Source organism: Rhinolophus sinicus, chromosome 16 (assembly GCF_057876585.1).
Source record: "Rhinolophus sinicus isolate RSI-liver-muscle chromosome 16, RSI-T2T, whole genome shotgun sequence".
In the NCBI taxonomy this organism is placed as follows: domain Eukaryota; kingdom Metazoa; phylum Chordata; class Mammalia; order Chiroptera; family Rhinolophidae; genus Rhinolophus; species Rhinolophus sinicus.
In genome coordinates this window covers 192,803,789-192,818,829 of record NC_142516.1, presented here as the reverse complement: position 1 = coordinate 192,818,829, position 15,041 = coordinate 192,803,789, and the positions used below count along the sequence as shown (strand labels likewise).

Here is a 15,041-nt window from a genome sequence, read left to right as displayed (position 1 = left end):
ACGCACATCTGCCGCGGAAGCATTTGCGTGTGGAGAAGCCTTTACTTTGGGCACGAGTCCCTCGCAGGAATGCGCCCCTGTCACTCCCCCGGATCCAGAGCTGGCGGCACCTGCCCAGGTGTTCGGGTGCTTGTGGGCCCCGCGAGTAACTTTCCAGCGCTTTCGGCACCTGCTCGCGCGCCGCGCTGGGGCCGCGGCCGGACCCGCCGGGCTTGCTCCGGGAGCCTGGAGTACCCGCGTGACCCGCCGCTCCCTGCGCAACAGTTGGCGGACCCCGCGGTGCGCGGTGCGCGGTGCGCGCACTCCCGGGTCGGCCGTGCGCGTCGGGCGGGGAGGGGCGGGAAGCGCGGCCGGGGTCGCGGCCCGAGGCCCCGCGCTGCCCCCGCGTGGCCGACCCCTCTCCAGACGCCGCGGCGCGCGGGCCGCCCCCCAGAGCGCGGGGCCTCCCCGGGCGCCCAGTGCGCAGGCGCCGCTGTGAGGACCGACCGCGCGCCGGGCTCGAGCGCGGTCGGAGCGCGCGGCGGCGGCGGCGGCGGTGGCGGCGGCGGCGGCGGCGCACGGACCCGCGGGCGGACTGACGCGCGGCCAGACGGGCCGACCCGCAGCCGCTGTCCGGCCTGAGGGGCCGGCTCGCCATGGGGTCCTGCGCCTGCTGAACCGGGAGCGCCCGAGGATGTCCGCGCTGAGGAAGGTGCGAGCCGCCGGGGCCGCGGAGCCCGCGCGGGGACCGGGTGCGGAGACGGGGCGCGGGGCGCGGGAGCCGTCGGAGGCGCGGGGACCCTGCGGGACCCGCGGAGACCCGGCGCGGGGGCGCCGGACGGCAGCTCGCCGCGCCCCTCCCCCCGCCGAGCGCGGGCGGGCAGCGGACCCGACTGGGAATGGCTGGAAGGCGGCGGCGGCCGGGCTGCGCGCGGTCGGGGGTCGCGGGGGCCACTGTGCGGCGGCGGCGGCCGCAGCGGCCGGGCGGGGGCCGGCGGAGCGCGCGAGGGGGTGGCCGAGCGATCCGCGGGGCTCGGGGGGTGGTTGCTAAGCGAGGCGCTCCCGGCGCAGGTTTTGTAACCAAGCCTCCCCCGGCAGCGGCTGCTGCTGCTCGCGGCTCGCTCGCTCGCTGACGATCGCAGAGAAATAACGAGGATGGATTAGCACAGCCCGCGCGCGGCGTCGGCGGGGGGCGGCGGGCAGTGGCCGGCGGGGCGCGGCGGGGGCGGCCGCGCGGAGACCCTCGCGGGCAGAGGCTGTGCGGGTGGAGGGGACGCGCGGCGCCAACTCCGAAGCGCCTGCCCTTCCTTTGGCCCCTCTCACTTCTCAGCTCGTGTGACTCCGGCCGCCTGCCTGTCGCTTCTCCAGATGAATGGCCGGGGCTCGGGATTCGGAATGCGGGACTACAAGCCCGCTGTCTGGTATCCATTAAAAATAAAGCGTTCGGCGGCGACTTCTTCCTCTTCTTCTTAATTCTGCCGGCACGCGCTGTGGGTGGTGGCAGAGCTGGAAATACGAAGCGCAAGTGCCGTGCTGTCACCTCGGACGCGGAGGCAGGAGCGCAGAGCCGCTTCGGACTGGACTACCCCGGGGGCCTCCTCCTTGGGTCCTGGTGTCAGCTCGGGCGGGACCTCGAGAGCTCCTGGCTGTGACCTGGGACTGAGACTTTTTTGCAGATGGCTAGTCGCTTGTACTAGTCGTTAGAAACCCCCCTACACCTCAGCATGGCACCACGTCCAAAAGGACTGTCCTCACATGCCTCAAAGCTGGAGTGACAGAACCTACTCCTCCCCTCACACCTCGGAAGGAACAATATTTAGATTTGAGGTTAATATGCGTTACAATACCTTTTCCATTTTACTTCACATTCTTGGCGAAAGATAATAGCTAACCAAGCGAAAAATGGTGAAATGATGAACAAATGGTAATTTTTGGCAGGTCAGGTTGTTACTCTGCTGTTTAAAAAAATGTCATTAATCAGATTTTCCAGTAGCCAAATTGTCTTGTGCAGGCAGCTGGGTGACTCACAGATTTGGCTCTAATAGTAATTGTAGAGTGTGTGTACCATTTCCTTTTAGATGGTGCGACTTTTTCATTGCTTGGGAGAGAACAAATGAGAATATTTCATGCCCCACATCTGGCAACATGGCTGGGAGGCTGTGGGAATATTGTCTGCCCATGCACATCTGGGCTGTGAGAGCTGTGGACCTACTGGTGGGAAGAAAGTGGGTCAGAAACAGCCCTGGCCACGGCACACTCCCCACCACCGGTTCAGACATCCTGTTCACGGCAGGAGTTCCGTAAATGTGGGGTTGTTCTCAGTGACAACCTGTCAGGTGGCCTGTGCTTTGTCTGAAAGCCACTCCTGTCCCTCCTTACCTTTTTCCTCCGAAATGTCTGCATATTTCATTTCAGGTTAAAGGACTAGCTTAGTGCGCAAAATGAGCGCTCCGTTCACCCAAAGTGATGAAGTGACTCGACTTTTCTCACCACAACGATGTCTTCTCAGATAGGCTTTCTGAACCAAGTTTTCATACTGTCCGTCACTGATTTACCATTATTATCTTTCCTCCCAGACATCGTTGCACTTACAGCGTAGTTGTCCAAAGTGGTATTGCTTGAGATGGCAATAACCACGTATTTATTTACCAATATTTTTGTTAGCTTTCAAATATTTAAGTAACATTTTGTTAGGCCTTAGTTACTTGTGATGTAGATGAATTAATAACAATACTTTTATTTTTGTAGAATTTAGATGATTTCTTCCCAGTGACATAAATATGTCCTCCCATGCCAATGTATTGCTTCTCCTATTTTTGTCTTACTTCATTTTTGATATTGGTAGAAATTCCAAATTAAATGTTAAAAGCAAAAAAAAAGCTTTGCACAATTTGATTCACATTGGATACTGGACACTCAGTATCCAGCCAATTCTGAAACAACAGGGTTTTAATATTTTTAAAATTGCTGAAGAATTTGCTAGCTCTGTTTTTAGCAGGTTCCTTAATATGCCTGTGAGACGAAACTGAAGAAAAGCCGTAGTCTTTTGTAACCATATTGCAGGAAAACATCATGATTTCTGTTACCCGTGGAGTTCAATGACGTACACTTCGATTATAGATTTTAAAGGGAAATTAATTATATGTGTTATTTATTGACCCTTGGAATGGATATGCCATGGTCATTCATTGGCTATAATAAAAATAACTCTGATTCATCAGTTTGGCCAGATGGGAGTCATATTTAGAGCACTGCCAGCATGTTGGCTTTAAAAGAATTACAGGCTTCCGTACAGGAAGTGAGCGGGCCAAGCATCAAATGCAGTTCAGAATCATTCTTAATCAACCAGTTTTACGTGCAAGTTATTTTTATCATATACATAACCATATTCCTAGCCGATCACCGACTTTTAAATTATGTTCTGTTGTTTTCTAGATGCTTGTGTGTACAGAGAGGGAGCGTGGTAATTTATGTTTATGATGAAAACACTCCTTTCTAGGGAGCACAGCATATAGTTTGATATCGACAGTGTGGGGTTGTAGGGGTGCAAATTAAGTCCTGCGTCTGCTGTTAGATGATCACTTACTCGCTGCTCTGAGTGAGATTTTGAGTCCATGCTAATCTCCTCGACGAAGGCAGCTGGAGCTCGTGTGTCAAACCACAGTTTGTCCTTTTTTGTGCCAGTTTTCTGTGCACTGGCTTCATCTGCTATGGAAAAGCTTCTGTCAGCAGCTTGGGGTCCGCTCCCGCTCTCCCTCCTTCCAGCCCTGAGGGACTGCCCCTGTCCTCAGCTGTTCTGGCGTTTCCCACGATGGCACCCTCAGCTGCAGGCACTCTGGTGTGACCACGCCCCTCCTGGATTGTTGCCAGGAGTTTTTCCACCTGCTGTCAGGGTTGTGTTTGTTCTTGGGCTGTCTGTGGTTCCCTGGGAGGGTCTTCCAGGGGCTGACCTGGCCAGACCAGACCAGACCAGACCAGTTGTACTAGGCTCCTGCTTCGTCTGTACTTGCCCTTCTGGGACAACACTTCTGCTTTCTTTGGAGACTCAGTCTTGCCCACTTTTGGGCTTTGGCTGTGGCCGGCCCACGCTCTTTTTCGAGGGGGCCTCCTGGTTGACTAAAGAAGTCATAGACCGTCTTCTCTCAGGAGTACCGTATTTTGCTGCATCTGATGCGCTCCTGTGTATAATGCGCACCCATGTTTTTGGCCCAAACTTTCAGGGAAAAATCTTTTAATTCAAAATTTTATTTGTTTACATCTAGGTATTTGTTTTTTGTATTTTAAAGGAATTTCAGCATTTATTTTTGAACATATTATGGTACAAGAAATTTTATGTGACAAATAACTACAAAACACAAGAACAGATACAAGGTACAAGAAATGTTATGTACCACTAACAAATTTACGATATTTATACATCATAGAAAGGCAAGCACTTTTTGTTTTTGCAAGTTCGTTGTAAGTTCAACAAAACTGATTATCATACGCCAGGGTATTATTTTGCATACAGATATCATTATTGGTTTCTAGAGTTACATTTTTAGCTCATAGCATAAATAAAAGAATTAAAAACTTTTATATAGATACAGAATTAGTACTACCTATGTATAATGCACATCCGTATTTTTCCCTCACAGATTTGGGCAAAAAAGTACACATTATACACAGCAAAATACGGTAATTGTATTAGATAAGAGCATGACATTTCATCAAGCCAAGAACTGCTCATGCCCCTTGAAGGCAGGAGCTTCAGGAAGTGCCGCTGATGAGGGTGCAGGCCTGGGCTCGTTAGTGTCAGCTCGCAGCCCTGGGGGGTGGCCAGTGGGAAGTTGGCCTGGAGGCTGCAGAGCAAACCGCTGCTTCCTATGTTGTGCCTGAAACCCTCATTACTGCTCGTATTTCCATTATGGAGACCAAGAATTCCTCCCTGGGTATTGAGTTTTCTGTCCCCAACAACAACCAACTGGGATGTAAGGGTTTTGAGTTTCTCTAAAGATTTCCACTTTAAAGCTCTCGTTGTGGGGCAAGATTTGTCCCTCTTCAGGCTATACTTTTGTCTGATATACCTTTTTGTGTATATCCAGAGAAAAAAAGGAAACATTAAAATTAAACATTGCTAAAAAGGAACTAACGTTTGTAATCAGCCCATCCATAAAATTGTAGCAAAAACTAAGGACGGTAACTGTGAATCTAATTGTTACTGTCTTTAAGATGATGAGCCACGCTCTATGGGAGAGAACGAGATAGCGACATGGTGGTCCCCTGGGGCAACATGAAATTATCCTCTCGTGCTTTAAACTTTGTTCTACGATGTTCGATGACACCAAACCACAGCTTTGTCTGTCGGCAGCGTGGGTACTGAGTAAGAGTGTACTTTCTGGAGGCTCATCGCCTGGGCAACTCAGTGTCACTTGGCAAGTTGTTTGACGTCATGCTATTTCAGTTCCCTCGACACTAAAAGAGGGACAGATACAATGGAAGGTAGGGTTGTCACGAGGATGACATGAATTGATGGCTGGAAAGCACTTAGAACAGCGCAGATAGTAAATGCTCAGTAAGTATTGACTATTTTTATCTTGAAGAAACGAAACTGGGGCCAGTCTGAGCCCTCCTACATTGGAGGTAATCAAGCCATTCTCTGAATGCTCATAATACTTAGGTATTTGTTATTTCTGGCCTTCTCTTACTTATATATCTGTATTGCCATCTCTTTCCAAAAAGTTTTGACCCAACGTAACCACAGCAGGACAAGGTAGAAATATTATTATAATAAAATAGAAATAGACAGTAAGAGCAAATAAGTGAGGACCACGAAGAACAGCATAATTCTTTGGGTATTAAATCTGACTGCGTTTCCTGGAAGCCAAGTCAACAAAAACCAAAAACCATGAGCCCTCACTTGGTCACATTATTGGGGTGGACACGCATACTCGTTTTTCAGTGTAGAAAAAATTTCCCTAGTGTTAGATCTTAAAAGACGTTCGCACAGTGGCCTTTCTGTAAAGGGTCTGGGTTTCTGTAATACATGACAGTTGTACTCACACAGAAGTGTTTTTCATGATGGGGTCTTGTAGTAGACTTTGAAAGAAACCAAATACAAAGCATACACACACAACCTGCAAGAGGGTGTAGTTAGCTCTTCCTAGTATTTACGCGTTGTCTCCACGACCTGCCGGTGAGCTTTGTGGGTTCAGGGGCCAGGACTTTGTGTGTTCACATCCATCCCCTAACCTGTTGAAGTTTTCACTGATACGTGAGTTCATGTTGTATGTCCTGTGGACAACTCAGACCTCTCACGTCTTATACATCTTCACATTTCCCACAATGCTTGCATGTAAATGCCTCATCAACCCATCGTAGCCATGGACAGGTGACTGTGTTGTCCTGAATGTGACATCTGACCTGAACGGAGGCATCACAGCTGTTGCCTCCAACCACCCCTACTTCCTGTCTGTCTCCCACCCACTCTTTGGGCGAGGTACTCAGTCTCCCAGCAAGACCTTAGAGGATGCTTCAGCCACTCTTCCCTGAGCCCACCGGCTGGGTGATGTAACTTTCTCTATTCACTCACTATTATGGTGACACCACACTGCCCACCCCTTTCAGAGTGACAGCTTTTGAGGAAGTGTGCCTGGTGTCACTCATGCTTGGATCCTGGTCCTGGAGGCCCCACCTATCTGTCTGATCCAATGAACGAGCTCAGCGTGGCCTCAGGGTTTCCCAGACCTCTCCAGATGTCACATTGCCTCCTGTCATCCCCTGGCCCCTCTCCGAGCCCCTCACTGCATGTGCCCGTTTCCTGGTTCAGTCACACAGCAGTGTGCCGCATGCTTTGGCTCACAATGAACAATTGTTTCTATATTTTTCTCTTATTTGTTCTTTCACACTGGTTGACCTGTGACTTTCCTTGTGGCATGTCTCCCAGCCCTCCGGTGCTAGAATTAAGTCATTCTGTGGTTCTTTGTTCCACGCCGGATCATTGCTTGGGTTCCCAGCGCGTCCTCGGGCGTGCCAGGCGCTGTCCGTGGTGCTGAGGAGATTCTGAGGGCAGGTTTGGGACGGCTCACTTGCTTTCCTAGTGTTTCAGGTCATGTCACGCAGTAAATATGTGAGTGGACAAGGAAGCACGCACCAGTTGGCCCCTCGCTGTGCTACAAAAGGGTCCCATGTCCCTGCTTTCACTCACGGCTTCTCTACATTGCGTATGCAGTGGTTGAGATATGAAACCTTACACACACATCCGTGGGTTTGTACACCCTTTTTATTGGTCTGTAGTGTGAAAAGTTTGGCTCCTTAAAAATAATTTCGTTTTTCTGACATTCCTTATAATATTTTGACAGTTTCTAAACCAATTTTAAAAGTTTTCATAAGCAGGTGAATGTGGTATTTTCAAACATGTGCTGTGGTCATTTTAGTGTATAGCATTCCTGGGTCACCAACAAGCATCGTAGATTAGCCCTGGAATTAGTGCTAATTTTTATTTTTATTGTGAAAGATGGGTTACGTAGCTCTTTAAACAACCAAACAGTACTTCTTAGTCTTCAGTTTATCCACTTGCTTGTTCCTCTAATGATATTTTATTAAGATTTACATCACTCACTTAAAACACACACAGACTTTTATTTTTCATATAACTAGTCTTGCAGTTTCACTTCTGGGAACCCATCCTAAGGAAATAACCATGAATTTACAGGAAATCAGCTAAATAGACGCTCACTCCAGGTTTGTTTCCTAGGAAAATGTTGGGAAATAGCAATAACAGGAGTTGGGAAGAATTCATTATGATTTAGCCACATATGAAAGGTAGACAGCATTACACAGAAGACAGTTAAATGTGTGGACCCTCACCTGGCCTTTCCTCAGGAGAGCACTGAGTGGAGGTGAGAGGTGTGGGAGCCTGGGCCATCTTGCAGTGGATCTTAGCATCTTTAAAGAGGTGCTTATGTGGGAATAGAATGCGTGTCCTCAGCGTTCCAAGTTCACAGCATCACTAAGACGAGTGGAGTTCCTGACTGTCCGCAGTGCCCGGGGCCTCTGTCTCACTGCCCCACACTGTCCCCTGCTGTGGGTATGGGATGGTCTTCGGGAAGTGGTCAGCATCTTTCCAGGGGCAAGAACACGCACACCCGGGTCAGCGTTGTGTTGTCCAGCTCCTCCCATCTCCTGGGTCCCTTCCTGCTGGGACCTTTTGGTACCGTTACCCCACTTTTTGAAACTGTTCTCTCTAGGATATAGTTTGTCTTCTGTAGCTTGTGCGGAATCGGAGGCTGGTTGGGCTGCTGCCATGCATTTGCTTTGCTTTGCTTCTGCTCATCTCATCTGCTAAATATTCAGGAACTACAGAGAAGCACAAATTAGATGACCTGAAGGTCACCAATAGTTCTGTGACCTAGAAATAGGTCATGTGTCCTACACGCTTCTTTCCCGTGTTGTTCTTATTGTTTTTTAAACCAAAAATGGGAATGATTCAGTTTTTTTTCACTTTATAGTTCTTTCTGAGAGTTTGTCCGTGTCTTCAAAATATTCTTTGACAATCTGACTTTAGTTGAGGTGTGTGGTGTTAGCCAACCATCCCTATTGCTCAGCGTCTAAGTTTCTTACAAAATTTTGGCCATTATTCTGTGATTGACGTCTTTTTCCATATTTTCTGAAAAACCTACGTAATTTTTCTCTACTAAATTCCTAGAAACTGAATTATGGGACTAATGGATGTATTTAGCTTCCTGGGGCTGCTGTGACAAATTACCACAGACTGGGCAGCTTAAAGCAACAGAGATGTGTCCCCTCCCGGTTCTGGGCCAGAAGCCCAAAATCCCGGGGTGCCGGAGCGGTGTGCCCTCCAGGGCCCAGGGAGGGTCCTGGCTGCCTGCAGGTCTTGATGCCTGACATGGCGTCCTCCGCTGTGGGGGTCACTGTCACTGCCGTCTCTGCCTCCATCTTCCCGTGGCTTTTCTCGTGTCTGTGTCTCCTCTTCCACCTGCCTCACATCTGTCTTTTCTAAGGATTCTTGTCATCAGGTCTGGGACCTGCCCGGGTAGTCCAGGATTCCCCTCTCAAGAGTCTTAGTTTAATCCCATCTGTAGAGACCCCGTCTTGCCCAGAAGTCCCATCTGGGCATCCAGGGGCTTGCGGTGGCTGTGCCTTGGGGGTCACTGCGATGGCTGTGAGTGGTCCCTAGGGTCTTGAAACTGTTGCCCGGCAGCTTTTCAGATGCGTCCCCACCCACACTACCCATCAGTGCTGGTACCCTCAGCGTGTCCCAGGACAGGGCTGTGTGAGCTGGAAGTGGTGCAAGAAGGGGCTTTGTAAGTGTCAGAGCCACAGAGGAGAAAACAGAGAGGCCGAGGGAAGGACCGCGGGTCTGACGGAACACACTGGAACTTTTCAGTGCCACACAAGTAACTCAAAGAAGGCACAGTGAGCCTGTGAGCACATCTGTGCTTATGTCCTTGCCTTCAAAATGGTTATTCCCTTTGTACATCACGATTTTTCATGAGTGCATAAAAGTGGGCAGGGGATAGCCAGGAAACTAGTAAAGGAGCTGTATTTTGGTCAGCAGGCATTTGAGAATGGTCAGGGGCACTAATGGATGGCAACAAAAGGCCAATTAAAAGTCACTTTTTTCACCTATCGAATGAGTTACCATGTTAAAAACGATTACCAGCACACGTTTTCAGTGTTGGCTTTTCAAGGCGTCGGGAGCGTGAGTTGGCTTGTTTGCGCCCTTCCATCCTGCCGAGTACCCAGTGATGGCATTTTCACCTGCTGCACGCACGACCTCCCGGGCCCGCCCTCCGCGTTTCACGGCTGAGCAGAGGACACTGTTCTGACGTTATAATGAAATGTGCATTTCCTGTTTCCAAAGGTTTAATGGGACAACATTTTTAAAAAAGACTTCAAGGTAGCTAAATTTAGTGTCTGTAAATTGCCCAGTCTAGAAATAGACAGTTTTGTCCCAGGGCCAGGCTGTTTTCATTTGCGACGGTGAGCTGGTCATACTGGTGCAGGCTGGATGTCTTTCCTTCTGGTCTTCCATCGGCAAACAGGTGTCGCTGGCCACGTCGCTCACACAACCACCTGTCCTGCAAAGGCCTGTGTGCACTGTGCTCTCGCCTCTGCAGGGGTTGCCGACGTGACGTCTCATGTGCGACTGTGACACGTTCTCATCGTCATTCACGTGTCATTCTTTATTGCGGCCACCTCATGGTTTGCCTGACCAGCCGTGTTGTCCTCTCTTCTGAAGACATTGGAAAAGATGAATTGTAAGGCTAAAAGAAAAAAAGCCCTTGTCTGGTTTTCCCGTGCCTTTCCTAATTTTTACAGTAAGTTTTAAAGTTCTGCTTCATCTCACGGTGTTTTATTACTACTATTTTCCTAAAGAAGTAGCATTACTCTTAGCTTAGGATAGGGCCGTGCTCTTGACTTCTAGGATATGGCACCTGGAGGCTGGGAGAGGACACCCCTATCAGGCCACCCCGGACCGTGCTCAGGGGCCTGCAGGTCAGCCGATGCTAGGCCCTTGTGGCTACTCCCTTGTGGGCAGGAGGGTGTGAGCTGGCCCGGGCCCTTACCTGGGCAGCCCACAGTCCTCTGCCTGAGCCCCCCCTTTGGTTCCTCAGGACAGTCTTCCAAATATTTTATTCCTCTGTCCATTCAGGTAGATCTCTGCTCATCCTGTTTCCCAATGGTTATTTTTAGAAATGTGGCAAGAGCTATGGTCACTCTTTCCTTCTTATTTTCTCCTGGCCCCCGCCCCGCAAGGAACACACAGTTGACAGACTGCGAGGCTGTCCTGGACCTGGCTGACTTGGGTCAGGTGTCATCACCTTGCTCTTGCAAACATGAAAGTAGAGGCCTTGACAGTGAGGGACGCAGAGCTGGGGTCCCGGTGCTGCCGCCGGCCCTGCTGTGCAGGGCTCAGTGCAGGCTGGTGGTGCCCTCTGCCCCTCCGCGCGTGGATGTCCGGGATCCTGGGTGTCGGGGAACAAGGGTGGCTCGGTTTTCTTCAGCCATATTTCTGGGCTCATACGGCCACGATTTATTTATATTTGGGCTTTGTCTGTAGGGAAATGGGGGCTTTCAGTCACTCGGAAGAATAAAGGCTGTTGAAATCCCAGTTGCGAAGATCTCCCCGTAGGAGGAAGACTGGCGTTTCTGCAGGATGAAGGCCTTGTCATCGTGGGCAGAGCCACAGGAGCTGCTCCGGGCGAGGCTGTGAAGGGGCAGGTGGGAGATGCTGGGACAGGGATGGAGTCCCAGAGACAGAAGAGAGAGAAGAGACAGCCCGTACTGGTCCAGAAGCTTCTGCAGTTCTTTATTCTCGTTCAAATGCTGTCGGTAAAAGAGTTTGTTAGTGCACCAGATGGGGCTTTATCAGTTTCTTAAACATGCTTGTATGCTTTTCTGTAAGATAATAAAATGAGATAAATAACCATTATTTTCCTTGAGGTATAAAAAACACATACAGACAAATGAGGGTGTTTTACCGTCGGCCACAGATGAAGGACGATGACCGGTCTGTGTAATTACAAAGAGACGGGCATTGCAAGGCGCTGGCGTCAGCAACCGTGGAAACGGGATGGCATGTCTTCTATCCCCTGTTTGAAACAATGGCCGGCACTGCCTGCGCCTGAGTGAGGAGCTGGCATGAATTACTGCTCTGGGAGTAAAGGTTCCTGGGCGAGGGCATGAGAGGCGTCCGAAGCAGGTGGGTTTGTCCCACTGGACTCTCTGAGCCAGCTCAGTGGCCCCTGGCAGAGCGTCTGAGCGATACTCCCAGCCTGTCCTGGGCCCACTGGCCAGCCCGACGCAGTGTCACCGTCACCGCAGTATCCAGGCACCAGCTCTGTCCACAGCGCCTCCCCTCTCTGAGGTGCAGCTCCTCTGTGCTTCGCACTGACATGTCGCTGCATTGTAAGCAAAGGGCCGGGTCTCTGGTGACAAGTCAGAGAAGACACGTTCGTGGGGCAGGCCTGTGAGCTGAAGGACCTTGAGCCTGGGTCTGCGGCCTTCTCTCCCGCTGGCTATGAGCCCACACCTTTCATGGTGGGTGGGTGAGCTTGGTTAGAAACGGGGTTCAGTGTCAGCTCCTCCACTCCCCTGCAAAGGGCTACTTTGTAATCACACATCTGGAGCCAGATGGGGGTTAAAAAGGGCACACGCCACTGTCACCAGAAGATGTTTTCAATCCGTTTGGTAAATCATCCTACAGTTTGTAATAGTCTGGATAACTTTGGCTGAATTTCTAGAAATTTGCTGATCACATGGTCCTTCAGAATATAACTTTTTGGTGCATGTCTAATGGATACAAAAAAAGACATTAATTTAGTCTTTATTAAGTGTCTCATTGATGTGTTTATTTGTGAACTCCTAATGGGCCAAGCAGTGTGCTGGCATTATTTATGTTCTAGTAAAGAAGGAAGACAGTGCTGGAATATGAGTCTGTGGAAGAAATAAGCGGTAAATAAGAAAACAAGGAATACATGAGGAAAAAATGTACAGGAATCATCCTCATTCAGCGGTGACAACTGCTGCGAAGAAGGGCTGGCACCGAGCGTGTGGAGAGGCGAATGCAGGCACGCTCTGCAGGAGCTGTGCTGGGGTGCAGGAGCCACCCTGGGGACGGTGTGACTCTGGGCAGTGTGGACGGCCTCGCTAGGTTGGAAATGGGTAGCCTCCTAGCTGGGAGTGTTCTCTAATCTGGTTTTAGTTAGTATGGATGCACTTTTATATATTTAAGAGAATTTAAAGACATGATAAAAAAGTGCTTGAACTTCAATTGGCTAAAGCAGACCCATTGTTCAGGCACCAAGTTTGGGGTTGGCTTTTCCTTCTCCCGGAATTCACATTCATGTGTCGCCTGCCCAGAGAGCCCAATAGCCATGTGTCACCTGAAACAGAAGTTATTGAATCAGGAAGTGTTCACATTGAAATGTAGTCTGGGCAAGCCTCACAGTCTACAGGTGGGGATACTGAAAACTGGCCCTAGAAACCCACCTTCCTGCGACAGCGCTGTCCCCCCCACCCTCCCCAGGCCCTGCACCCCGACCACACCCTCCCCACACTGTGCCAGAATTAGAAGAACATCCTTTTAGCAGGCCTCCCGCCTCCAGTCTCTTTCGGCTTGAAACCATCCTACGCACAGCTGCTGGGAGAATCTTTCTAAAGCCATTTTTATCATGTCACTTCTCTGCGTGCTGTTTTCTGTTGCCTTTTGTCAAATCCAGATTTCTGCTTTCTGGCTCTCAAGGCTTGCTGCAAAATGTCCGCTCTTTTAGGTTACAAACTTCTATGGAACGTTTGCCCCAGGGTGCTGCTCTTGGGTAAGTCCCAGCTCCTGTTCACTACCACCTGCCCCAGGGCCTTTGCACATGCCATGTCACCCACCTGGAATATTCTTGATCCACCTATTTCTTGCATTACTTTTTTCCCTTGGTCTGTGTGCATTTCCTTTTCTTGACTAACTCAGAAGGCCCTTTCTTCCTGGAACTTACTCCTAGAAATGTCCCCTTCCCCCGACTCTGACGATTCCTTTAGCATCGAGTTATTCAGCTTATAACATTCAGAAGACATCTTACATAAGAGATCTTAATCCAGCCCACTAGTCATTATGTAATGGTTGGCTAGATCTATGAAAATATACTAGGAGATGCCCCACTAGGAGCATTCTTTAAAACAGTTTCCATGATGTAGTGACATAATGCAGGACAACGAAGCAGCTACCTGCCAATGGACTTAGTTCACACCAGGTTTTAAGGAATGTTGTTCTGCAAGTTGAGTTACACCTATGTGTTACTGGCTGGTGGGCTATCCCAGTACACACCCAGGGATGATGTCTGTGACTATTTTGGACCCATCGGTATTCTAACTTAGCGATCTGAGCTACCTGCGGCAGCTGACAATCATGGATGGTGCCCACTCACTGGTGGGGCTGGGCAGGGTGTCCACCGGTCAGACATCACCTAATGGAAGACCAGATGTCTGTGACTTAAGACTGTGTCTTTCATTTTTCCCATTTTGGATTCATGTTTTTAATAGAATCTAGAGTGTGCTGAAGTTGGTAGGAAGCTGTAAACAGTTCCCTGGTGCTCTGCATGGAGCTCACTGTGTGATCAGGGCCAATCTGGCCCCGTGGTGTGTTCAGTCACCAGAACACATACCCGGTTTTCTCAAGTGCCTTGCCCGTAGCACTATTTTCACGTGGGTCGGAGCCACCACCTGGCACACTGGTGGGTGCACCTGACTGTGACAGTTAATCTCTGAACTTCAGTCACCTAATCTGTGAAATGGGGTGGCAGTAATTTCATTGCCTGCCACATATGGTTGTGAAGGTCAAAATGAAATTGAGGTCACTGCGGCCTAAAGTGACTGAATGGCAGGCTGAGGTTCCCGCCTGGTGACTTTGGAGCCAGGACAGTGCTGTCCACTGAAGTCTGCTCGGTCCTTCTGCCCACAGCTTCTCTGTGAGTTGGGTTTGCACGCATGCTGTGAACGCACTTTTGACCGTGGAAAGCATTCTGCTTACAGGTACAGGTACGTGGTCCCGTACTCACGGCAAAGCAGTTTTTAATCACGTCCCAATTGCTCTTTGTGTAAATCTGTGACACTGGGTCTCTTACTGGTATTGGTTAAAACATTATCTGTGAGTAATTTATTAAATTAGAAATAGCCAAATAATTGGTCATCTGAAGTATTACTCTGCAGGTTTTTCGGGAATGTTCGAAAAACACATTCGGCCTGATTCTCCCGTTTTCGACACGGATGCGCTTGGGGAAGCTGCGCATGCGCCCAGCACCACTCCGCACAGCGCAGGCGCGGGCTCAGCGGTCGGTGACTCACCTGCGCGACCTTCCTTCTGGCAGCTGCGCCCTCGCCGTGTGTCCTCACGGGCTCCGGCCAGCCAGGCCCTGCTGTCCGCGTGGTGGCAAGTCCCGCCGGGTGTCCCCTGAGTGTCCCCGGTGGGCACGTCAACGCGCTCCCTTTGCGGACGGCTGAGTTGGGCACACGCCCGTCCCGCACGGTGCTCTGCCCGACAGTCGCGCCCGGGGAGCCGGCCTCCGTGT

The 15,041-nt window shown here is 50.3% G+C and overlaps 1 protein-coding gene across 4 annotated transcripts in view; it reads left to right on the top strand.

Moving 5' to 3' along the window:
• The first annotated feature begins 551 nt into the window (after window positions 1-551).
• DLGAP2 (DLG associated protein 2) overlaps window positions 552-15,041 on the top strand; it is a 451,130-nt gene continuing 436,640 nt past the window's right edge. For 2 of the 4 annotated variants that reach the window (XM_074329261.2, XM_074329259.2), the window contains exon 1: window positions 552-691. Coding sequence is in view for 2 of the 4 variants with exons in the window: in XM_074329260.2 (XP_074185361.2) it covers window positions 674-691 (18 nt within the window). In the remaining 2 variants the exon portion in view is untranslated. The remainder of the gene's footprint in view (window positions 692-15,041) is intronic. The other 2 variants (XM_074329260.2, XM_074329258.2) reach the window with 1 other exon arrangement.